Genomic DNA, 26,922 nt, shown 5'->3' with positions numbered 1-26,922 from the left:
GAGGCAGAGCTTGAGACTGGGGGGAGGCTGGAGGGAGGCAGAGGCTGAGACTGGGGGGAGGCTGGAGGGAGGCAGAGGCTGAGACTGGGGGGAGGCTGGAGGGAGGCAGAGGCTGAGACTGGGGGGAGGCTGGAGGGAGGCAGAGGCAGAGACTGGGGGGAGCTGGAGGGAGGCAGAGGCAGAGACTGGGGGGAGGCTGGAGGGAGGCAGAGGCAGAGACTGGGGGGGAGGCTGGAGAGAGGCAGAGGCTGAGACTGGGGGGAAGGCTGGAGGGAGGCAGAGGCAGAGACTGGGGGGAGGCTGGAGGGAGGCAGAGGCAGAGACTGGGGGGGAGGCTGGAGGGAGGCAGAGGCAGAGACTGGGGGGAGGCTGGAGGGAGGCAGAGTCAGAGACTGGGGGAGGCAGAGGCAGAGACTGGGGGGAGGCTGGAGGGAGGCAGAGGCTGAGACTGGAGGGAGGCTGAGACTGGGGGAGGCTGGAGGGAGACTGAGGCTGAGACTGGGGGGAGGCTGGAGGGAGCTGAGGCTGAGACTGGAGGGAGGCTGGAGGGAGGCAGAGGGCAGAGACTGGGGGGAGGCTGGAGGGAGGCAGAGGCAGAGACTGGGGTGAGGCTGGAGGGAGGCTGAGGCTGAGACTGGAGGGAGGGCTGAGGCTGAGACTTGAGGGAGGCTGAGACTGGAGGAGGCTGGAGGGAGCTGAGGCGGAGACTGGGGCAGGCTGAGGCTGGGGGGAGGCAAAGGCTGAGACTGGGGAAGAGAGGCTGATGCTGGGGGAGAGAGGCTGATGCTGGGGGAGTGGGAGAGAGGGGCTAATGCTAGAGACAGAGGACAAGGGATGAGGGATAGTGCAATGACAAAATCGATTGGGTGGGGGGAGTGTAAGGACTCAGAATAAGAGGGGGCAGCATTGGGAGCTCATTGTGAAGAAGGGGCAGCATGTGTGGGATCAGTATGGAGTGGAGCAATGTAGGGGAGTCAATATCAAGAGTGGGGTAGTGTGTGTGTGCGGGGTCTCAGCATAAGCGTTAGTGTGGTGGTCTTAGCATGAGTGGGGCAACATGAAGGTCTCATTATGGAAAAGAGGAAGGCAGCATTAGGAGCTCATGGAGAGGGACAGCATGCATGGGACATTGTGAGAAGGGGGCAGCATGCATGGGACACTGAGGAGGGGGCAGCATGCATGAGACATTGTGAGGAGGGGGCAGCATGCATGGGACATTGTGAGAAGGGGGCAAGCATGCATGAGACATTGTGAGGAGGGAGCAGCATGCATGGGACATTGTGAGGAAGGAGCAGCATGCATGGGACATTGTGAGGAGGGAGCATCAAGCATGAGACATTGTGCGGAGGGAGCAGCATGCATGGGACATTGTGAGGAGGGAGCAGCATGCATGGGACATTGTGAGGCGGGAGCAGCATACCTGAGACATTGTGAGGAGGGAGCAGCATTCATGGGACATTGTGAGGAGGGAGCAGCATACATGGGACATTGTGAGGAGGGGCAGCATGCATGGGACATTGTGAGGAGAGAGCAGCATGCATGGGACATTGTGAGGAGGGGGCAGCATGCATGGGACATTGTGAGGAGGGGGCAGCATGCATGGGACATTGTGAGGAGGGGGCAGCATGCATGGGACATTGTGAGGAGGGGGCAGCATGCATGGGACATTGTGAGGAGGGGGCAGCATGCAAGGGACATTGTGAGGAGGGGGCAGCATGCAAGGGACATTGTGAGGAGGGAGCAGCATACATGGGACATTGTGAGGAGGGGGCAGCATGCATGGGACATTGTGAGGAGGGGGCAGCATGCATGGGACATTGTGAGGAGGGGGCAGCATGCATGGGACATTGTGAGGAGGGGGCAGCAATGCATGGGACATTGTGAGGAGGGGGCAGCATGCATGGGACATTGTGAGGAGGGGGTAGCAAGCATGGGACATTGTGAGGAGGGAGCAGCATGCATGGGACATTGTGACGAGGGAGCAGCATGCATGGGACATTGTGAGGAGGGGGCAGCATGCATGGGACATTGTGAGGAGGGGGCAGCATGCATGGGACATTGTGAGGAGGGGGCAGCATGCATGGGACATTGTGAGGAGGGGGCAGCATGCATGGGACATTGTGAGGAGGGGGCAGCATGCATGGGACATTGTAAGGAGGGGGCAGCATGCATGGGACATTGTGAGGAGGGGGCAGCATGCATGGGACATTGTCCTCACATCATGCTGCTCCCTCCTCACAATGTACAGATCAATTTCATAATCGAGGAAGGTGTGGTGGATATACAGTAGTTTATAAGGGAGGGCAGTGTGGTGTTTATTAGGGGCAGTGTCACAGTCACAGTATATAAGTGGGGACGGTGTGGTGGGAATATTTTATACTCATGCTATGTTTTGATGTGCCTGTGGTGATTCCATTGGGGGGGGGGGTTTGTTTCTTATTGATACTTTTTAAAGTGTGCTACAGAGTAGATCTGCCTTAAACAGATGTCGTGTGCGAAAACTCAGTTTTACGTTGTCACTAAGGGGCGCGACCACTTAAAGTGCCTAGGGCAGCACGAAGGCAAAATACAGCCCTGTATATATATATATATATATGTATGTGTATATGTATATATATAGTGTCCCTATATTATCCTCATCTCAGCCAGAGTCCCAATGTTCAGGCAGTGGGAAGAAAGGTGCAGTTGGATGATTCCTCCATTGTACCTTGAATACGGCTATGATTGTATGAATACAGATAATATCAGCGTATACTATAAGGTTTTAAAAGGAATTGGTCACCAGATTTCATAATACAAACGCCAAATATTTCCTTAGATCTCTGAGAGCTGATGAGGCCGGTGTACCCACGCGGCTTTTGTGTGTGCTTCTTTTCTGCACACATAAAAGCAGCTGAAAAATGCACATTTATTGTGTTTGCACTTTTTTTTTTTTACTTGCAGTTTTTCCTGCTTTTTTTTTTTTTTTTTAAAGTTCTGGTGATCGTGGAGGTTCAGGCGCTGTAACCCAACAATCGCTGCCGGTTCTTCAGCTGATTTTACAGCCGGGATCCGGCTCTCACTGAGCAGTGCCAGCGCCACTCCCAGCAGTTTAACCCCCTGAATACTGCGATCAGTGCTTGTTGCAGCATTCAAGAGGCAGGGAGAGGGATCGCTTACCTCTCCCTGGCAATTGGGTCCCTGTAATGCAGTCACAGGTACTCGATCGCTGCCATAGTTACCCTGGGTCATCACCATGATGATCCCGGGTTACTGAGCCGTGGAGAGCCTCACAGACCATGCTGTATATACAGTGCTGCACTATAATCTCCTGTAGTGATAAAACAGTGCAGGGGATTATAGAAACACAGAAAAAAATGCAGAAACAATTGACATGCTGCTTATTTTTTTTTTAAGCCACAACATCTGCAAGGAAAAAATAAGCCATATGTGTACTGCAAGTCAGGATTCATATAGACTTTGCTGGGATGTTTTTTTCTTGCTTTTATTGATTAAAATAAACAAGGAAAAACACATGAAAAAAAGTAAAAATGCCATGTGGGCACATAGCCTGGTCTAACGTTTTTGAAAATTTCCTAGCCTTATATTAAAAGGAGCATTTATAAATCATTGCTAAAATTCTCCTCTTAATATTTGTTATACAGCCATTGTCATGTTGTTTCAAAATAAATATGCCAGCCTCATCAGGTCGAAAAGACTGATTAAAAATGTATTCAGTTTTTGTGAAATCGGGTGACAGATCTGCTTAGTCGGTAGTCAAACTTTAGCACTTGTTTGTTTTGAATGGTGACCTATTTTTTTCCAGATTCCCTTTGTGTGCATTGATGGTATATTAACACAATTTTTTTAGCTGCAGGGAAATCCATGCTGTATCAGGATGTGTTTTTTGTGTGTGTGCACTCTGGTGCTCGGCACTCTTATCAAGCAGATGGGACACTTGGGTGAGCGAGACTCGAGTACTGAGTATAATGGAAGTCAAGGGGAAGCTCGAGCAATTAGGGTATGTGCACACGTTGCTTTTTTTTCCGCGCGGAAAAAAACGCACCCTCTGGCAGAGGGGAGAATTGTAAACAATGCTTTTTGAGAAACAACGCATCGAAAACGCATGCGTTTTTCATGCGTTTTTCATGCGTTTTCATGCGTTTTTTAGGTGCGTTTTTTAAGACTTGTCAGTGATAATAAAGTTGGTTGAACACAGACCTTTGGAAAAAAAAACCTGTGATGTCATTTCCTTCTCCACATTCTGTTTGGATAAATGGGAGGGCTTGGAATGGAAGGAGCACCATTTGAATTTTGGAAAAGTTGAAATAAACTTCGCGCACCAAGCCCCTTAGGTACCTATACGTCAGAAAACCCCCACAAGTGACCCCATTTTGGAATCTGCACCCATCAAGGATTTTATTCAGGAGTATATTAAGCATTTTGAATCCACAGCTACTTCACCCAAAATGTTGCTGTAGCAACAATATTCTCACTTTTAGGCCCGCTTCACATGTCAGTGAAAAACACTGACGTTTTTCACTGGCGTGTAAAACACGCACATGTCCCTCCGTGTGCCGTGAATCACGGCACACGTGGGTTGTCTAAGTGCAATCCGGGCTCCGTTCTCCGTGGCCCGTGATTGCACTTAGAGATTAACTCACCTGTGCCCGCTCCCGCTCTCCATGGTGCTGATCGCTCCCGCGGTGCAGCATCCGGCCGGCGCTGACCCCCGCAGCAGCTGCTTCCGGGTCGGCTGTGTCGTGCATCATGAATATGCGCGACAATAATGAGCCGGCACAGAAGGAACAGGGAGGACGGGCTGCAGAGGACATCGCTGGAGCCGGGTGAGTAAAAATGTTTTTTATTTTAAAAGCACGTTTTTTTCTGGCACGTGTTTCACGGACCACACCACTGCGTGGTCCGTGGGACATCAGTGATGCCAGAAAAAAAATGGACATGTCTCCGTGCGGCAATCACGCACACGCGGGTACGCCGCATGGAGACACGTGCAGTGAAAAATCACTGACGTGTGAGCAGACCCATTCATTATAATGGGTCTGCGTATGTCAGTGATCCTGGTACGTTTAAAAAAAAGCACAAACGTCCCAGAATCACTGACGTGTGAAAGGGGCCTAAGGCTATGTGGCCATGATCCAGCGACACGGCGTCTAGTACACAGTGCCAGCCTTCCTGCAGCTGCCCATGCCACGATTTGGGTTCAGGCTGCTGTGGAGCTCTATGCTACCTGCAGAGAACACTCTCGTCTCCGCAGCATAAATTGACATGCTGAGGCTCGGGAAGCCACGCTACCGGTCAGTTTATGCTGCGGAGAAAAGAAGCACAGTGGGCATGGGATCTCCAAAAATCCTTCCACTGTGCTTCTACTGCACAACGCAGCGTTATGGACGCAGGGAAAACACTCAGCGCCCATAACGCTGCAAACCCTGATTGTGGACACACAGCCTAAAAAGCGTCAATGGATGAAGGGATGTCAAATATATAGAACGTCCTACCCCCGCCTGCATATTCTAAGCTGGCACCTTTAGTACCTTTCATGTGGCACTAAAGGGTGCCTAGCTTAGTATTTATCCAATAAAAAAAAAAAATGAAAAAAATGGCGTGGGGTCCCCCCTATTTTTGATAGCCAGTCAGGGTAAAGCAGACAGCTGTAGCCTGCAAACCACAGCTGGCAGCTTCATCTTGGCTGGTGATCAATTTGGAGGGCTCCCCATGTTTTTTTTTTTATTTTTAAATAAAGAATAAAAAAAAAAATTAACGTGGGGTCCCCCCCAAATTAGATCACCAGCCAAGGTGAAGCTGACAGCTGGGGTCTGGTATTCTCAGGGTGGGAAGAGCCATGGTTATTGGACTCTTCCCAAGCCTAAAAATAGCAGGCCGCAGCCGCCCCAGAAGTGGCGCATCCATTAGATGCGCCAATCCTGGCGCTTCGCCCCAACTCATCCCGCGCCCTGGTGCGTTGGCTAACGGGGTAATAAATGGGGTTGATACCAGATGTGTAATGTCACCTGGCATCAAGCCCAGCAATTAGTGATGTCACGGCGTCTATCAGACACCCGACATAACTAATTGACAGTAAACAAAAGCAAAAAAAGACAACAAAAAATGTTTTATTAGAAAAAACACTCCCCAAATCATTCCCTTGTTCTCCAATTTAATAAAAAAAAATGGGTCCGCAGAAATCCATATGGATGTCCCACGTCGCCTCTGGACCTTCTAGAATATGGGGGCACGTTCAGGAAACGTATCCCCCATTTTCTAGGAGGGCAGACCCTCCATTTGAGGAGAGTGGGTGCAAAAATCTGCACCCACTCTCCCCGGGTCACAGCTGCAGAGTGCGAGCAGCCAGCACAGCTCACACTGAACACTGTGCTGGCTGTCAGCTGCTCTGCACATGTGACCGGCCAGCGTGCACTGAAGGAGGAGGGGGCCGCGGGGGATCAGCGCTGCGACCGGACAGGTATGTATGACACCGGGGGGAATAGGGGGTGAACGGGCAGGGCCTGGGGAACAGTTTTCTGTCGCATGTGTTATTGCACATGCGACAGAAATCATAGGAGCAGGGCGGCCGGTGCGCTACTGTGCGCGCGGCCATGTTGGATTTTCGGGAGGGGGGTCGGGGGTCGGGGCGGGCACTTTGGCGACACCGGGGGCTTTGCCAGGAAGTGAGGTCAACAGGAAGCCTCTTGACCTCACTTCCAGGTAAATGCCTGCGTTCTGGCGTGCCGACAAAGGCCGCGGACCGCAACAAAAAAGCAGGTCCATGCGTTGTGGCTGCGTTCTGACCCCACATCATTGATTTCAATGGGGGAGAGAACGCAGCCACAACGCACAAAAGAAGTGACATGCTGCTTTTCTTTCCGCACCGATTTTTGGCATCCAAAACGCTGCGGAAAGAAACGCAGCATGTGCACTGATTTTTCAGCTTTCCCATACACTTTGCTGGGAAAGCTGAACGCATGCAATTTGCCACTGAAACGCTGCGGTTCAAAACGCAGCGTTTCCGCGGTAAAAAACGCATCGTGTGCACACAGCCTTATTCTGGCAAATCTTCCAGAACTACGCTTGTGTTTCCCATTGACTTCTGTTATACTCAGGTACTCAAGTCATGCCCATCCAAGCGTATGGCTGCTTGGATTAGAACATAATTCTAACATAATCAGAGCTTTTGGATTTAGCCATGTAGCAGTGCTGAGAGATCTGCCCCACCCACACCAGGCTCTTAATAGAGATTGTACATTGACATTGATGTGAAAATCAGAGGGGTGGGGGGTGACATTGCAGTCCGTGCAATGAGAAGTCCTGCTGCTTGAGAAAATATTCCAGGAAAACAGGGCCTTCATAAGAGACACATCCTTGAAATCCATGTTTTAACCCTTGCAGCATGCTGTCTTCAGATTATATAGGAAAACCCTGCTGACAGATTAATTTTAAACCAGCTGATCATAGTTCTGAAAAAGACAGATAGGAGTTAGGCTAGTTTCACACATCCAGCATTTCACCAGATTGCTGGATCCGGCACACTCCAGTACAGTGTAATACAGTACAATGGCATTGTGGCACCTCCGGTCACATGCTCTGGTCACATGACAACATGTGACCAGCACTTGCCGGGATGCCATTGTACTGTATTAAAACTGTACTGCAGTGTGCCGGATGCCGCAATCCGGCGAAATGCCGAATGTGTGAAACTAGCCTTACAAGCTCCCTTTCTGGCCATCTTAGTGGGCAGACTGATGGATTTCCAGGTAACTCATTGTGCAGCGAGCATGAATAGAACACAGCCAATAGCAGTGCAATATCTTATCTACCGATACCATATTTTGTTGTGGATTTTTGGGGGCTGAATATCCAAACAAAAAAGCCACAGTAATGCCAGAACATGTGAATGTAGCCTAAAGCTGGTTTCACACTTGCGTTGAACGGTATCCGTTGCCTTGCGTTGTGTGACGGATGCAACGGATGTGTTGCGTGTTGCACATAGTGGCACAACAGATGCTGCAAAACAACGGAATCCGGTTTTTTTTTTGTTTTTGTTTTTTTTTTTTTTTTTTACAGTTTACCGGCGGCAGACTATTGTGAACGATCAGCTGATCGCTCCCAGTAGCCGGTCGCCGGGTGATCAGCTGATCGCTCACAGCAGCCGGTCGCCGGGTGATCAGCTGATCGCTCCAGTAGCCGGCCGCCGGGTGATCAGCTGATCGCTCCCAGTAGCCGGCCGCCGGGTGATCAGCTGATCGCTCCCAGTAGCCAGCCGCCGGGTGATCAGCTGATCGCTCCCAGTAGCCGGCCGCCGGGTGATCAGCTGATCGCTCCCAGTAGCCGGCCGCCGGGTGATCAGCTGATCGCTCCCAGTAGCCAGCCGCCGGGTGATCAGCTGATCGCTCCCAGTAGCCGGCCGCCGGGTGATCAGCTGATCGCTCTGCCGCCGAGAATGTGTGCGGGGGGGTGGAGTGAGGAGTGGGTGGAGCCGAGCGGGGCCATGGCGCTGAGGACAGGTGAATGTGTGAGTGTGTGTGTGTGTATGTACATACATACATGCGGAGTGGAGTGTGGGAGAGGGCGGAGCCAAGTGGGGAAGTGTCGGGCTCCCTGCACACGTAGCGAGGGTAAATATCGGCAAAGCACTTTGCTTGGTTACCCAATATTTACCTTTGGTTACGGGTGCCAGGAGCCAGAGAGATCCAACGGATTGCGCTGCTCAAAAAAAGTTACATGCTGCGTTCCGCCCGGCGCAGCATCAAAATAACGACGCTGCGTCGTCCAGCGGATGCAACACTGACACTTGCGTTACAGTGCGTTGTCCATACAAGTCTATGGAGAATAGCGCAGTGCGTTAACGGACTGCGCTATTCTCCATAGTGACGGACTCCGCTGAACGCAAGTGTGAAAGTACCCTTACACACAAGCACTGGGAAATTACTAATGTAACGCTTAGTGCGTCTATACTCGTAATCACCATTTACACGTCGGAGTTACAGTTATAATCACTTTATTAACCCTTTGCAGTGATAAGTGGCCACTCGCCATCTAAACTAGGCATTGCAAAGAGCAGAGAAGAGGTGGAAAAAGATGTTTCTGTAGACTGCTCACTGCCGCAGGATTATTGTGGCTACTCTCACATCAGACCTGGCTCCAATAGTTTTCCTCTTCTGCGGTGCCCTAATCTATATATTTATGGCAGGTCACGATAGGGGTCAGTGTCCTTATCCATTACACTGCATTGTTTTCCAGACTGATCAAGTTATTAATAAATGAATGTGTTTTCTGAACTGAAAGCACATCAGGGTGTTCTAAGGAAGTGATTAACCTTCGGCCACTTTTTTTCATTAGCTCTTCTCTGGAGCCGGGTAGTGCTTAGAAATGGATGTTCTTATTTATTGAGTGTACATTGGATTGTCCTTCCTGCGTGTCACGGTGCGCTCCCTGTAATTGGTATAAATGAGAGCAGAACTATTCTACATGAAAAAAAGTTCAGTAACTTTTTAGGTACATTGCATTACCAAGCTTGTATTGATCCTGTTACAGTGCTTTTGAAAAAGTATTCATACCCGCTGAACTTTTCCACATTTTTTTCACGTTACAATTTTAAATTTATTGTTTTGAGATTTTTTTGTGATTTACCAACACAAAGTAGCGAGTATATGGGAAATGTAAAGGAAATGATACATGTTTATTTAAATATTTTAAAAATATGAGTCTGAAAATTATGACGGGCATTTGTGTTTAACATCCCCCTCTCCCCCATAGTTAATACTTTGTAGGACCACCTTTCTCGGCCGTTACTGTTGCAAGTCTCTTTGAGTATGCCTCCACCAGCTTTGCACATCTAGAGGATGACATTTTTATTTATTATTTTGTTTTTTGCAAACTAGCTGGAGCTCAGTGAGATGGGTTGGAAAGTTTCTGTGAACAGCAATTTTCAAGTCTTTCCATAGATTCTCATTGGGATTTAGGTCTGGACTGTGACTGGGCCATTCACACATGAATATGCTTTGATCTAAAACATCAGTTGTAGCTCTGGCAGTATGTTTATGGTCATTGTCCTTCTGATAGGTGAACCTACACCTCATTCTCAAGTCTCCTGCAGCCTCTTAACAGGTTTTCCTCCAGGATTGCCCAGTATTTAGCTCCAACTATCTTCCCATCAACTCTGCCCAGCATACCTGTCCCTCAAAAGCGCACCTCACCACCTGCGCACTTGATCCCATCCCATCCCACCTCCTCCCCAACCTCCCCACTATCCTAATTCCAGCCTTAATCCATTTTTTCAACCTATCTTTAACAACTGTTACCTTCCCTTCTGCCTTTAAACATGCAACAGTCACACCCATCCTAAAGAAACCTTCCCTTGACCCAACCTCTGCTGCCAGCTATCGCCCAATATCACTACTCCCATTCGCCTCAAAACTCCTGGAACACCACGTCCATGCTGAAATTTCCTCCCACCTCTCCTCTAACTCTCACTTTGACAACCTACATTCCGGCTTCCGTCCACATCATTCCACTGAAACTGCCCTGACTAAAATCACAAATGACTTACTTACTGCCAAAGCTAACAACCACTTCTCTATACTCCTACTTCTAGACCTATCCTCAGCTTTTGACACTGTTGACAACTCCCTCCTACTACAGATCCTCTCTTCCCTTGGTGTCAGAGACCTCGCCCTCTCTTGGATCTCTTCATACCTCTCCAACCGCACTTTTAGTGTCTTCCACTTCCACACAACCTCTTCATCCCGTCCTCTCTCTGTTGGTGTCCCTCAAGGCTCTGTCCTGGGACCCTTACTTTTTTCTATCTATACATTTGGCCTGGGACAACTCATAAAGTCCCATGGCTTCCAGTACCACCTATATGCCGATGACACTCAGATCTACCTCTCTGGTCCAGATGTCACTTCTCTGCTGTCCAGAATCCCAGAGTGCCTATCTGCTATATCTTCCTTCTTCTCCTCTCGCTTCCTAAAGCTCAATGTGGCCCAAACTGAACTGATCATCTTTCCTCCATCTCCCCTACACGCTCTACCTGATCTATCTATTACAATAAATAACATCACGCTCTCCCCAGCACCCAAAGTTCGATGCCTCGGAGTGACCTTTGACTCTGCCTAGTCCTTCATACCACACATTCAATCCCTCACCACCTCCTGCCGTCTTCAACTCAAAAATATTTCCAGAATCCGTCCCTTCCTCAATTCTCAATCTACAAAAATGCTAGTGCCTGCTCTCATAATCTCCCACCTCGACTACTGCAACATCCTCCTCTGTGGTCTCCCTGCTAACACTCTCGCCCCTCTCCAGTCCATCTTTAATTCTGCTGCCCGACTGCTCCACCTCTCGCCTCAATACCACCCTGCTTCTCCTCTCTGCAAGTCCCTTCACTGTCTCCCAATCTTCCATCGTATCCACTTCAAACTACTAACGCTGACTTACAAAGCCATCCACAAATTGTCTCCTCCATATATCTCTGAACTAATCTCTCGCTACACTCCAAAACGTAATCTCCGGTCCTCCCAAGATCTCCTTCTCTCCTCCTCTCTCATTCGCTCCTCATGCAACCGCCTCCAAGACTTCTCCCGAACATCCCCAGTCTTCTGGAACTCGCTGCCTCAACACGTCAGACTATCTACTACACTTGCAAGCTTCAAACGGAACTTGAAAACTCATCTGTTCAGAAATGCCTATAATCTCCAATAACCTTGCTGCCGCCCGACCACCGTGCGGAGCTGCCGCCCGACCACCGTGAGGAGCTGCCGCCCGACCACCGTGCGGAGCTGCCGCCCGACCACCGTGCGGAGCTGCCGCCCGACCACCGTGCGGAGCTGCCGCCCGACCACCGTGCGGAGCTGCCGCCCGACCACCGTGCGGAGCTGCCGCCCGACCACCGTGCGGAGCTGTATGTTAACCCCCTTCTCATGTACAGCACCATGGAATCAATGGTGCTCTATAAATAAATAATAATAATAAAGAGAAGCATCTGCACAGTATAATGTCACCACCATGTTTGAATGTAAGGATGGTGTTTACAGGATGATGTGAATTAGTTTTTCGCCACATATAGCCTTTTGAATTTAGCCCAAAATGTTCTACTTTGGTCTCATATGACCAGAGCACCTTCTTGCATATGGTTGCTGTGTCCCCAACATGGCTTTTTTCAAACTGCACACAAGGCGTCCTATGGTTTAATCTCAAAAATGGCTTTTTTCTTGCCATTTTTCTATAAATGCCAGATCTATGGCGTATATGACTAATAGTTGACCTGTAGACAAATTCTCTCACCTGAGCTGTGGATCTTTTCAGCTCCTATAGAAAGACCATGGGCCTCTTCGCTGCTTCTCCAAATAGTGCTCTCTTTGCTTGGGATGTCAGATTAGATATACGGCCATGTTTTGGTCTGTTTGCAGATGTACCATCTTCCTTCTGTTTTTGGATGAGGGATTGAGTAGTGTTCCATAAGCTGTTCAGAGCTTGGGCTATTTTTTTTTTTTTTTTTATAACCTAACCCTGCTTTACTTTTCTCCAACTATATCCCTGACCTATCTGGTGTGTTGATTTGTTTCAATGATACTATTTCATCTCTAATGTTCTAAATTAAATCTCTAAGGCCTACAAAGAACAAATGAAAATAATTGACACAGGTGGACTCCATTTACTAATTATGTGGCTTTTGGAGGTTATTTCATTTATGGGTATTGTAATACAGTCAGCTGAATACAAATTAATGTTATAATTTTCATATCTATATTTTTAAAATATTTAGAAAACCATGTATCATTTCTTTTACACTTCACAAATCTGTGCAACATTGTGTTGGTATATAGTATAAAATACATTTGTGTTTCTAACCTGAAAAAAATTGTGGAAAATACTATTTGAAGGTAATGTATAATCTGGTGTTAGGTTGTTTTTGCACATTGCATTTTTGCAACCATGTTTTGCTGTTTTTTTTTTTTTTTTATAGCATAACATCTTCATTTCTGGCTCCAGCTCTGATGGAGTTAATCTCTCTCTTGACTTCCTGGGTTCAGTTACTACAACTTCCATAATCCTTTGCAGTAACTAGCAATCTATCTCACACCCACTCTGATCTCCATCCAAACTGTTCCCTCCCCTCAGATCTCTGCCACAACAGTTCCCTCCCCTCCTTCCTGTGTTCACTGCCTAATCATGGTAATAGAGCTTTTATCATTGCTCCACTCTGTGACTTCTGCTGCATTGTACCAACTCTCACACTCTGTATACACTCTCACCTGAACAAGTCTCAGAGTGGAGACAGTTAGTGACATGTAGCATCCAGTCACCTGCACAACAAGTCCCAGAGTGGAGACAGTGACATGCTCTGCTCTGACACATAGTGTGCTATATGTCACTATCTGTCTCCACTCTGGGACTTGTTGTGCAGGTGACCGGATGATACATGTCACTAACTGCCCCACTCTGTGACTTCTGCTGCATAGTACCAAGTGTATACACTCTCACCTGCACCACAAGTCCCAGAGTGGAGACAGATAGTGACATGCAGCACACTGTGTCAGAGCAGAGCATGTCACTTACTGTCTCCACTCTGGGACTTGTTGTGCAGGTGACAGAGTGGAGCAGATTGGTCCCATGCAGCGTCCGGTCACCTGTGCTGCTGGTAGGAGCACATGATCACACTGCCGACACCGCGCGCTCTCCTGACAGCTGAGCACAGCGGGCGGGTGGACAGTGTGATCACATACTTGCGTGACAGGGGGGATTTCAGTGGAGGAAACCCCCCCTGTACTCCACACTGGAGCCCATACCTCCCACAGCTGACGGATGCTAAGCGGCGCGCTCTGCCTTCACCGCTCCACACTGGCGTCCTCCGGATCCTCCCCTCGATGCTGGGCTGTGACATGCGGTAGTCACCGCCCACAGCCCAGTCAATCAGTGTGAGTGGCGCCGGCATCCTCTGACGTAAGCGTCAAGTTTGAGAGCCCGGAAATGCCGGGACGTCAGAGGATGCTGGCGGCCACAGCTCCAGGGGGTCATGTGACCGGCACTGAGCGTGCAGGATAGTGCCGCTCAGTGCCAGAACTGGAAATACAAGCCAATGAAGAAGATGCATATAATGGTAAGTGACACTCATTGGGAAAATAAAAAAATGGGTGAACCACCCCTTTAAGCCTGCTTTACACGCTACAATAAATCTTACAATGTGTCGGCGGGGTCACGTCGTAAGTGACGCACATCCGGCATCGTAAGGTATGTTGTAGCGTGTGACCGCGACGTGCAATTGCGATTGAACGAAAAACCGTTCATCGCATGCACGTCGTTCACGTCCTGACGAACTGAACATCAGATTGTTCATCGTACCCGGGATAGCGCACATCGTAGTGTGTGACACCCCGGAAATGATGAACAGATCTCACCTGCGTCCTGCGGCTCCCGGCCGGTAATGCGGAAGGAAGGAGGTGGGCGGGATGTTTACGTCCCGCTCAGCTCCGCCCCTCCACTTCTATAGGCTGGCTGCCGCGTGACGTCGATGTGACGCCGAACGTCCCTCCCACTCCGGGAAGTGGACGTTTGCCGCCCACAGCGAGGTCGTATGGAAGGTAAGTACGTGTGACGGGGGTTAATCGTTTGTGCGGCACATTCAACAAATTGAACGTGCTGCACATACGATGGGGGCGTTGCAAATCGCATACGATATCGTATGCGAAATTGCAACATGTAAAGCAGGCTTTACATTCCAGTTTGGAATTTATTATTGGTGACGTTCCCAGTGATCTTCCATTTATCGTCTAGATGTGGGCTGTATACTAAAAATCTTTATCATTGTTTTTGTATTAATTACGGTGATTTGAGAGGCGTTTTTTTTTTTCTTATCTTTGCATTATTTGTTCTCCGCTGCCTCAATCCCTGCTAGTGACGGCCTTATCCGCTGATGACTACAGGTTGGGGACCGTTACAATCCAATAATTGTATGCCTTTATGTGCTACACTGGATTTCCTGCCAGTAGAGCTCATGGTTCACTAATCTCTTATTATTAGGTCAAGAATGAAAGTTGTTTTAAAGAAGAACAAAAACTTGCATTGATTTAATCAATTGAATTGACATGTATGCTGGATGACATCTGCTGCTCAACTTCTGCGAAATTATTAAAATTAAGTAGATTAACTGTAGCTCTGTAAAGTATTTCATTAGGGTATATGAACACAAAATTGGAAATTTGCTCATCAATCGGTAATACTTGGATAGAGAGAATTAAACTTGTTGCCCTCTACTGGACGACCCTTTGTCAATGGCCCCAGGGTGCTATATATATATATATATATATATATATAATATATATAAATATATATATATATATATATATATATATATATATATATATATATATATATATATATATATATATATATATATATATATATATATTATCTATCTACATACATAATATAATAATATTATATATATGTGTGTGTGTATGTATGTGTATATATATATATATGTATATGTATATATATATATGTGTATATATATATATATATATATATATATATATATATATATATATATATATATATAAATGTATATATATTTATATTAGCACCCTGGGGCCATTAACAAAGGGTCGTCCAGTAGAGGGCAACAAGTTTAGTTCTAATAATAAGAATATAAATATATAATATATATTTTTTTTCAAAAAGCCTTTAGACTTTCCTGCCAGTCTATTTGTACAGAAATGACAAGGCTGTAGGTAATCAGTGGTCACTGACTGGCTGCAGCGGTCACTTGACTTTCCCAACCTAAGGGTACTGCAGGAGTTGTCAATCCCGGATTTCTCCCTTGTGGATCAAACAACTCCAAAGGGTGAGCAGTGAAAATACTCCTTACCTACCCTATCTATCCATCGGAGAAGACCCTATTGGCACTTTATATCTTCCTATCATGAACAGCAGAGTGGACACACAGTGCCCATCCATAAGTTTTTTTTTTTTTAATGCAGATTTTGTAGCCATTAATAAGACTTTGTCCATTAGAGGACAACCCCTTTAATGATCAAAAAAAGACTAAAGAAATTCTCAAAAATAGAGAAAAATGTAAATGGTACTAAATCAATCAGGGAAGTTGTCCCAGTGCTCCCTGATTACCGGAGGTATTCAGGAATGACGGTTTAATGGACTCCTCACTCTTGCCATGCATGCGGTGGGTAATTGATCAGAGGTTGGAGGTTATGTCTGAAGAACGTCCACTGTTGATCAGAGACTTGGTAGTAGGTTTACAGGGTAACATAGTATGTGAAGCGCAGGTACATTATTGGGCAATGAAAGTGACACAAGGGGAGGTTTGTACAGCTCCTGGCTGCTTTTCAGCAGCAGCTTTACAGTTTCTTTAGTTGATTGAAATGATGTCTAGATAATGACAGGAGAGACCTTCGCTGTGTGAGTGAGTGGGCTGCGTGTGCCGAGATCTCTCCAGGACACCAGCACTACTCTTCCTTGTAAGTTCTTGATAAAACGGATTGTTCCACACTAAATTGACACATTCATTTATGGAAAGGTTTCAAAAAGAAAAATGACACCATTTAACAATCCCACAAGGTCCGCTCGTCTTCAGGGATAAAATAATGGTCTTGCGCTGTTCCTAATTTTGAGCACAGTGTACATATTGTGTAAGCCCACTCTCCTTGGTTTCTTGTTGTAATAAGTACATGTTTTTAATTTAGCATTTTGTTGCTATGGTTAAAAATGATGTGTATGTATGGGGAAGCCTGGATGACCATCCAAGTATGTATCCCTGCGTTATGCCTTTGTATCCATAATCTAGACTGCATGTGGCACATAGACTACTACTGCAAAATGATTGATCACTGGCATTGTTTTCTAAACCCCTTATCCACCACTGAGCACCACCAGGATTGAGGAATGAAGTGTAGGTCCAGTAGATGGAGGACATCGGCAACACCAGTCTGTTTCTATTACAAGTTGTGTTACATTATTTTATGGTCCGATTTGTTTGATTTGTTGCAGTAGTGGTTTTTGTACAGTTTTTTTTTAATTTGTTCTAAGGGGCTCTAATCTGGAACTTAAAGGGGTTATCCAGGTTTGTGATGAAAGCCTACTGATGTGGGGAGCTTTGTGGGTGAGAACAAGCAGTTTGAATTGGATCCTGTGATATCTGGGCAGCCAGTGCAATGACTGGCACAGAGCAGAGGCATCCGAGTAGCGGTTAGCCAGATAGGTGACCCTGGCTGCTGCATTAACGATGGACTGTAAAGGGGAGAGTCTAGTTAGGGGGAGACCAATTAATAGAGAGTTACAGTAGTCAAGGCGAGAGTGGATCAGGGCCACGGTGAGGGTTTTTGTCGTTTCCATTGTCAGAAAGGGGCGTATTCTAGAAATGTTCTTGAGGTGCAAGCGGCAGGAGCGGGCAAGAGATTGTATGTGGGAGGTGAAGGAGAGATCAGTGTCAAATATAACATCCAGACAGCGGGCCTCCTGCCTAGGACTTATCATTGTGCCACACACAGAGAGGGAGATGTCAGGTTTAGGAAGGTTGGGAGATGGAGGGAAAAGAAGAAAAGAAGTTCAGTTTTGGAAAGATTAAGTTTCAGATAGATAGTTGAGTAATTTTATTTATTAGTTTTAAAAACTAACATTGCTCCACTATTGCGCTGCTCCAGTCTATGCAGTGTAATGAGGCACAATGGGCCTATGTTTACATATTGCCATCTTTTTTATTATTATTTTTTTTTGCATTTCATGGCCTATAAGTCACATTACGCCAGCCTGACGCTCTCCCTTTTAGCATGTTGTAGTTAATACTCAGCAGTTTGTCGGTATGCAGTAGAAATGTGCAAAAATGTATTTTTTTTTTGTAGCAGATTTAGTTTAAAACTTTATTTTTGGCAAGAATTCAGTTTAAAAGTGATTGTCTAGTCACACCTATGTAATGGAAATTGGGGGGGTTCTTTCATCCTCATCCATCAGCTGAAAACTGGAGGCCTGATGTAATCAGTCATGATGAGCGAGCATGCTCACCACTGCTCGATACTCGATCGAGTATCAGGGTGCTCGAGACGCCCGTTACTCCACAGTGTCATGCTATGAGAGATAGAGAAACAGAGAGAGAGACTTCCTGAAAAACACTCGAGTTTCAAATTGACTTCTATTCTGCTTGTTTCTTGAGTACCGAGCACTCAAGCATTTTATTGCTCGTTCATCACTAGTAATCAGTTTTCCTTTAGTTTGGATGGGCCGCCTTTGGCTAAGCACTGGTGTTGAGCGAGCGTGCTCATCACTATTCAGTACTCGATCACGCATCGGGTACTCGCTGTGCTCAGACAAGTATCACGTGCTTGAATATTTAGTTCATGAAACAACGTCCACAACGCACAGGCTTGCTTCACTGCATGATGTGAACAGGCGTTGCAGGGAGAGATATTTGCAGTTTCTGAACGGCTCCCACTGGGGTTAAAACAACGTTTTCGGATGTAGTGAGTCAAAAATAAAAGAATTACAAAAAAACAAAACACCATCCTCCCTTCCCCAAAATGCTCTGTTTATGGCTGGCTGTATATGAGCGGTCTCTAATACTATGGACTGATGATGATAGCTGGGGTTAAGGGCCTCTTCTACAAAAAGCATTATGTCCCCTGATGAGTCGTTTTAGACAAAACGCATCGGGACACATATAGGGTCAATATAGGGGTCCAGCATTATACACCTAGCTGTGGACCGTCCTTGTTAGGACGGGAGCTTGGGGGTATTGGACAGATTTTTTGTTTTCTCCAGGAGGTTTTAGGGTCAGATGAACTCGTAGGAAGTCTCTGGACCCAGTACCTTGGTGAAAGAATCTGTATACCCAGACCGGAGAGAACGCGGTGAGATCTTTCCTTGTCCTTTTATTGTACTATATACTCTCCCACATGTCTGACCGCTGTCAGCATTCCATGGGGAGTATATTTATTCAATTAGATCTATTTTGTTGTTTTTGCTATGTTTTTTTCTACCTAGGACCACTCTCCAGTGCTTGATAGCAATTGAAATCATAGTGTTTTCTGTTTTTTTGTGTTTTTTTTTCTTGTGTTTTTTTGTATGACTATTAGTGGCTGCCCCAGTTATGGGAAAACATAGTGTCATGAGTGATCTGTAGGACACATTTGTTATACTTTTGTATAACGAACTGGTTAGGAGCCCTGACAGCTTATTGGGTTATTGTCAGTCCAAGAGAGGAAGGATTTCCTCTCTTCATTTTAATACTTCTATTAATAAAGGTTATTTTATTATGCTATGGAAAGCTGAACTGGCCCAATCATTGACTTTCATTATACTCGTTACTTGAGGTGATCACTTTCAGAGCGCCTGACCTGCTCTACTAGAGGACAGAGCACCCCAGCATTTCAGTGCTCGCCCATCTCTATTAGGCAATTAAAATTTTCTGCAAATTTTTACCTCTTCTATTTTCTGTGCGGAATGATTAATGGTAAATGACCCTCTTTCCTCTGGTCAAAACAAAGTGGCATAACGTAGGTTCTTTTCAGCCCTGGTCTCTTTCCTTTGATTTAGACGTTGTGAGTACTGGTAACTCTTTGCTCTGAATTTGTGCCGCATTAGGCTGTTCAGCAGGCAGATCTCACATTTGTAATGTATATCATCATGGGCTTGGCCCTACAGCAGAACACGGTTTTGATGAGAGCTGGAAACTTTTCTCAGCAGACTTGCGACTTACATCAATTCTGTAAAGTAACTTTCTTCCTCACGTACATTTTCATTAAAAGCTTTTATTCCAGGTTTACCATAGATTTGTAGGCTCAGCAAATCTGGAGAAAATATGCCCAGTGCCTCCTGAACTACATAGCATTATATTACCTATTTCTGCCTGCAGTTATTTCCCCTGTTCATATATATATTAAGTATATATTGCATTATTTATTTATTACAGGCGAGATGCGCTCAGAAGGTACGGTGGCAGACGTACTGGACAAAGGCTCAGGAGCGATCATTCTACTTGACGGTAAGAAGAGCATCTTATGTGCTGGTAAAATGGTCAATGAATCCGTCTACGGGGTCATCAAATTGTACTTCTCACTGAAACTTGTTAGTTTTATCAAAGTACACATCTCCATACAGTTTGCTTTCATTTTGCTTCGTTAATCCAGAACTCTGTCAAAAGCATTTCACACCAAAGCAATTTGCAGTTAGAATTACTAGAGGAGGAGAAGGCATTCACATTTCTGATCGTAGTGAAGGTCGTTTCAGGCAGAAAAGAGAACAGTGGCAGAGAATTACTAATGAGGTGCAGAGGAGAGAAGAAGTGAGCAGAGGCTGCAGCCAGATAATGGCCATGTAATCTGATCATCAGACGTCTTCATGTCATCTGCTCTGATGGATTCCCAAGTCTAGTGACGTTCTAGATTCATATTCAATAATGCACTCCAGATTTAAAGGGACACGTATCCTGGAGACTTTGTGGCATGAAGTAAGAAATCAAGAGGGCAATATTCTTTATTAAGCAGTCTGTTGTAACTGACACATACTGTATGTAAGTTTTTTTTTAAGAGAAAATCTCCTCTGTTTCAGTGGCTCTGTTCTGCTGCTGAGCTTCCTCCTGCTACCATGATACATTAAGCTTGTGTTTCAGGAGCTTATGAAGTTTTTTTTATCTCTATGTTTGCATATAGAGATAACAAAGCTTTTGAATAAGGACATCTCTTGGGAAAGTGAGAGCCCTGATTACAACTGCTCTGGAAATTGCCCAGGGCTGGGGGCTTGTGATTTTGCAGGACTGATACCAGGTCAGGAGCTGAGAGGAAGGGGAAGTAGTTGAGTAGATAATGTCTGGCTAGAAATCAATGGGCTGGAAAAAGTTGACTGAGCCTGGAGTGTAAAGACTGCTCACACTGGACCAGGCTGTGGTGATCGATCTCCTTGGAAAGCAGGTGTACACTATGTAATTTAAAAGTTCCCATAGTAGTCTGGAGATAGGGAATGCTTGACCTGCAAGGGGTATCCTATTCAAGGCAGGTGCCTAATTTGCATGATTGTCCCATGGAACATTGTCAATATGATTTATGCTCAGCTGGTATTCTTAAAGGGTATATGTCATAACAGTATAGCTGTTAAATCCATGCACAGGTGCTCTGTGTGCATTTTGTGAGGCCAATAAGTTCAATATGCCTTAGTATCTTTCCTCAAAAAAACCCACATTGCCATGAATAACCAATGGATCAAATGCAGTTGCAGAGGGATTTTATTCTAAGCGTTTTTGAGACGGCAATCTCCTTTAGGTAAATATACCTGAAGAAGGTATTGGTTATTCATGGCAGTGCGGGGTTTTAACCCTTTCCTCCAATCTGTGATTGATCCCCATGAGGGCTGCAGCAGCTGTTTCTGTATATTTTATAGTGGTTGTGACTCTCTCTCATAACCCTCCAAGGCAAGCAATTCTAGGTTTTGTTTTTTTTATCCTGAATCCTAATCTAGGATAAGACCGTGTTTGTGCCATTATCTTTTCCAGTACATTATTCTTTACTAAAGAAAATCTGTCACCGGGTTTTTGCTACCTCATCTGAGAGCTACATAATTTAAGGAAAGAAACGCTGATTCCTGCAATGTGTCACTTGGCTTACTGGGTACAGTAGTTTCGGCACAATCAGAGTTTTTAGATGTAGCAGATACCAGAGCTTAGAAGGCTAACCCCGCCCACACTACTGATTAGCAGCATTCTCAGTGCATATTTTATATTGATGACAATGAGCTGCTAATCAGTGCTGGGGGCATGTTTGGACCAAAGGCACTATGGCAGCTAGTCAAGCAGTGTTAAGGCCCAGTCACACTAAACAACATCGCTAGCAACATCGCTGCTAACGAACAACTTTTGTGACGTAGCAGCGATGTTGCTAGTGATGTTGCTCTGTGTGACATCCAGCAACAACCCGGCCCCTGCTGTGAGGTCGTTGGTTGTTGCTGAATGTCCTGGGCCATTTTTTAGTTGTTGCTCTCCCGCTGTGAAGCACACATCGCTGTGTGAGACAACGACAGAGCAACAACTGAATGTGCAGGCAGCAGGAGCCGGCTTCTGCGAACTCTGGTAACCACGGTAAACATCGGGTAACCAAGAAGCCCTTACCTTGGTTACCCGATATTTACCTTCGTTACCAGCGTCCGCCGCTCTCACACTGCCAGTGCCGGCTCCTGCTCTCTGCACACGTAGCCACAGTACACATCGGGTAATTAACCCGATGTGTACTGTAGCTAGGAGAGCAGGGAGCCAGCGCTAAGCGGTGTGCGCTGGTAACCAAGGTAAATATCGGGTTGGTTACCCGATATTTACCTTAGTTTTCAAGCGCAGCATCGCTTCCATGCGGCGCTGCTGGCTGGGGGCTGGTCACTGGTTGCTGGTGAGCTCACCAGCAACTCGTGTAGCCACGCTCCAGCGATCCCTGCCAGGTCAAGTTGCTGGTGGGATCGCTGGAGTGTCGCAGTGTGACATCTCACCAGCAACCTCCTAGCAACTTACCAGCGATCCCTATCAGGTTGGATCGTTGTTGGGATCGCTGGTAAGTTGTTTAGTGTGACTGGGCCTTTAACTTCCAGTTAATAAAACACTGATTGTATTAAAACAAACAGCATGCAACCTAATAAATGTTACATCCCTGAAATAAGTGTCTCAGCCCTTACCTCATGCTCTCCTCAGAGTAAAAACCAAAACCTGCTGACAGATTCCCTTTTAAGGATTTCTCATTCAGCCAATCAAAATCTGCTTGGCACTGGTAAGAGCTTGAAACAGCTGTCTATAGATAAGTGTCTGGCTTAATGAATATCCCAGATCAAGGTTAGACATTGACGTATAGAGTCATTACCTCCATTAGGTGGCACTAGCGGAATTGCCAAAGTGCCCCTAAAGGGATCTAGTCACGAGCAATGAATTAACCTATTTGCTTTTGTAGTGGCTAATCCTTACATTCATATAACATTGTTCTGGGTATATGGTCGTTATTACCACCCTGTAGGAATGCTATATGCAGTGGCTTCTTTTTTTGGGTGAGCTTTTCTGGTAGGCCCTCATTCTTCAGATAAAGGCCAAAAGTGGTCTCTTTCGATTTCCCTCTGGCTAAATGTGCTTTACTGTACAGAAACAGAAGCTGCAAATTAACATATACCACATGATACACACTTTTTTTTTGGTTCTTTTTTTTTTTTTATGATGGGTCCCTACAGTGGGACATATACGTGTCCATCCTATGTGTGACCACTGTTGGCATATACCTTCCAAGCGCATCCACCCACCAGTGTGCATTGACGAAGAATACCCAGCATTACATACCCATATATTATAATACATATAGATAGATAGATAGATATGCATCTCTATATTTATATAAAAAGACGTGAAGTAAAAATTTCAGTTATCTTAAATAACTGTCCCTTAAAGGAGAATTTCTTCGGATCACTAATGTGATTAGAACAGTCAATTACATCATTTAGTATTCCCTGAATGAAGTCCATAAATCTCCATTACTAATTAGATGTCGGGTCCCATGATGATTGGAATAATGGCCGCTTTATGTGCAACGTTTTCTTGTGTTTAGTGTGCTACGAATAACCGTATTAGCATAAAGACACATTTTTACATCTGTTCTTCCCTCCGTGCTGTTACTATTAGAATAAATCCCTTCTTATTTGGTGTTCTCATAGTTTCTAGCTGTACTTTTCAATCCTCACTCAGATCTTTTACATTGAGTGATAAAATATTCCAGTACAACTTCCCATAATGTATTAATGGGCAGCTGTCGGATTTTACATGTAAAAATCCATTTGTGCATTTTTCTATTTTTTTAAAGTTCAGTAAGGCTACTTTCACACATCCGGCTTGAGCTCTGCGGCTCAATCCGGCTGTGCAAGCTATGCAACGGATGCGGTGAAAACACCGCATCCTTTGCATAAGTTTTTCCTTTGCGGCCAGTCCGGTTTTTGCCGCTTGCGGCATGCTACTGAGCATGCGCAGTGGCAAAAACCGCATGCGGCGGCCGGGTGCGGTTATTGCCGCATCGCGCCGCATCCGGCCGCCATAGGCATGCATTGAAAAATGCGCCGCATCGGCCAAATGTGGCGCGATGCGGTTTTTTTTTGCCGCACGGAAAAACGTGCCAGGCAACGTTCCATCCGGCCGCCGCATCGGCTAAATCTGCCGCATGCGGCAAAAACCGGACGGAACGCAAGGCCATGCAGCACAATGCGGCACTAATTAAAGTCTATGCAGGAAAATCGCAACCGGCAGCAAAAAAAAAACGGTTGCGATTTTCCTGCAAAGTGCCGGATTGTGCCGCATAGCAAAAACCGGAGGTGTGAAAGCAGCCTAAGTCGCTGGGGTCCATTTGTCATCCCCTATGTCCCATCACACACAGACCGTAAGATTTGTGTGCATATTATTAATTGTACTAGAACTTTCTTAGGATCTATACATATTTCTTGATCCTCTCTTACTTTCCTGTTGTGTTTAGAGTAAAAGATATAAACAGGAATTCACTTATTTTCCTCCTTTTTTCCTAGTAAATACCTATTGTGGTAAAGAGCTCATCTGCTATAACCAGTTCTCTGTGTTTGTGGTTGGCGCCGGTGGATTCGGTGGAAAGAGGTCCTCCCCCAAGGCCAAGGTATGTGTAGTGTACAATGCTTTGTGTTTCTTCAGGCTCTAAATAATGAATGTGAAGGTCTCTTGTCAGCACTTGTAACAAGCGCATAATGAATTCTTACCAGTCATCCCAGAAATAACGGGGATGTTGGCTAATTAAAATGTGTATTGAACAGTACATAACCAAAAGTCACTGTGAGCATTATTAGCGCTAAATTCTAGCCTCCATGGTTTCTTTTAACTAAAATGCATGATGTTTGTATCTAAAAAATGTAATAAAGCTCAATTTTTATAGCAAAACCTGCCAAGCTTTACTTTTAAAGTGGATCTTTTACACCTGCTTTGCTTTTTTTTATCTCAGGGCAGTTTATGATAGCGGGGGAAGCTTGGAAATATATATTTCTCTGAATAATGTATTCTCATTTAAGAATGCTATTAAAGGGAACCTGTCACTACATTTTTCCCTTATAAGCTGAGGCCACCACCAGTGAGCTTTCATATACAGCTTTCTAGAATACTGTATATAATGTATAGGCTTTCCCTGCAAGTTCTGGGGCATTTCAAAGGGAACCTGTCACTAGATTTGGCGACTACAAGCGGCGGCCACCACCAGTGAGCTCTTATTTACAGCATTCCAGAATACTGAATATAAGAGTCCAGGCCATGCTGTATAACGTAAAAAAACACTTTATAATAGTCACCTAGGGGGGTAGTCGGTCCAATGGGTATCACTGCTCTTCGGTCCAGCGCCTCCTCTCTGCTATGTTCTCCATTCTCCTTCTTCTGAGGCCTGTGTGTATGACGTGTCCCACGTTACACACACTATCCGACATTGAGGTCCTGCGCAGGCATACTTTTATCTGCCCTTAGCAGGTGTGTATGCGCGGGCGGTCCTTAACCTTTCTTTGCTCCTGCGCATTACAGTACTTTGATCTGCCCTCAGAATGGCAAATAAAAGTGCGCCTGCACAAGACCGCAATGCTGGCCTTTGCTGGATAGAAGAAGGATGGAGATAGCAGCAGAGAGGACGCGCCTGACCTGAGAGCAGCGACACCAGTCGGACCAGACCTCCCCCAAGGTGAGTATAATAAGTGTTTTTTATGTTACAAAGAGACCTGGGCTCTTATATACAGCATTCTAGATTGCTGTATATAAGAGCTCACTAGTGGTGGCCGCAGCTTATAGTCGCCAAATTTCGTGAGAGGTTTCCTTGAAATTACCCAGAACTTGAAGGAAAAGCCGGTGAGTCCTGCTCTCCCCACCTACTTGGTGATTGACAAATCTTCTATTTTCCAGATTTATATGTGAAAGCTGTCAATAATTATTATTGTTTGTGAGTCAGAAAGCAGGACTCTGAGTTTCTCCTGTACTTACCGATATATCCTCAAGTTCTTTGTTTACATCTCCATTCCAAGCTTGCTATGAGATTTTAGGAGACCACTTTAATGACACTTTTTAACTTTGCATTTCTTTAGTTATCTTATGCATCTGCATTTATACAATTCCATTGGATGGTCTTGGTAACTGACGGGCGGCATGTTCAGCCTTACTGTTTTCTCCTAAATCCCCACAATGCAGTATACTTTAGACACACCATAACCAAAGTTTGTTTCCAATCATGAGCCGCAGGCAAACCCATTACCAAAAGAAACCTGCACGCTGAACGGAGTGTCACACTTCCATTTTTTCTTACCACTCTTCTGCCTAAGACGTTGTTCACATAGTGTTTTAGTATATGTTCAGTGATGCCATCGAGACTTACTTCCGAAGCCCACAAAACAGGATTCGGGCGTATAAGCATATGGGGCCATTGACTATTTTGAGTCACAGTGAGCTACAGTATGTCAGACTTAATTTTTACCTGTGTATGTCTGAGAGGTGAGTACAAAGACGTTGTTGACTAGGTTTTGCTGCCCTCAATCAATAGGTGTATACAGCCGATAATGATGAACGACATAGTGTATTGTGACTCCGTCAGCATCACTATAGTCAAGCACATACACCTGAATCCTATATTGCAAGGCTTGGGATGGAGGTACACAGCGTATGCTAAAACACAATGTGAATATGGCCAATCCTCCAAAGTCACCAACCGATCATGTTGTTAGTATCTCCTTAGTATTGCAATCGAAATCTTGGCCAGCTACACATTTAGACTATGTTCACAAGTGGCATCTTTTTGCCAGTGCATTTTGAGGGCATCTTGGGTGCTTCAAAAGTGCACCAAAAATGCAATGTGTTTTTACTGCATTTTTTTTTTTACACGTTTTTACCTCGTTTTGTCTATTGCGTTTTTTAAGTCAAATCTTTTGACTGGA

The 26,922-nt window shown here is 45.7% G+C and overlaps 1 protein-coding gene across 2 annotated transcripts in view; it reads left to right on the top strand.

Annotated features, from left to right (window-relative positions):
* Window positions 1-26,922, top strand: part of HSD17B4 (hydroxysteroid 17-beta dehydrogenase 4) — a 509,464-nt gene that overhangs the window by 282,585 nt on the left and 199,957 nt on the right. For both annotated transcript variants that reach the window (XM_075324972.1, XM_075324979.1), the window contains exons 15-16: window positions 19,913-19,984; window positions 24,523-24,626. In XM_075324972.1, coding sequence (XP_075181087.1) covers window positions 19,913-19,984; window positions 24,523-24,626 — 176 coding nt within the window. The remainder of the gene's footprint in view (window positions 1-19,912; window positions 19,985-24,522; window positions 24,627-26,922) is intronic.

Source organism: Anomaloglossus baeobatrachus, chromosome 1 (assembly GCF_048569485.1).
Source record: "Anomaloglossus baeobatrachus isolate aAnoBae1 chromosome 1, aAnoBae1.hap1, whole genome shotgun sequence".
Classification (NCBI taxonomy): Eukaryota; Metazoa; Chordata; class Amphibia; order Anura; family Aromobatidae; genus Anomaloglossus; species Anomaloglossus baeobatrachus.
Note: the sequence above shows the minus strand (reverse complement) of the source record. Positions and strands in the feature narration are given on the sequence as shown.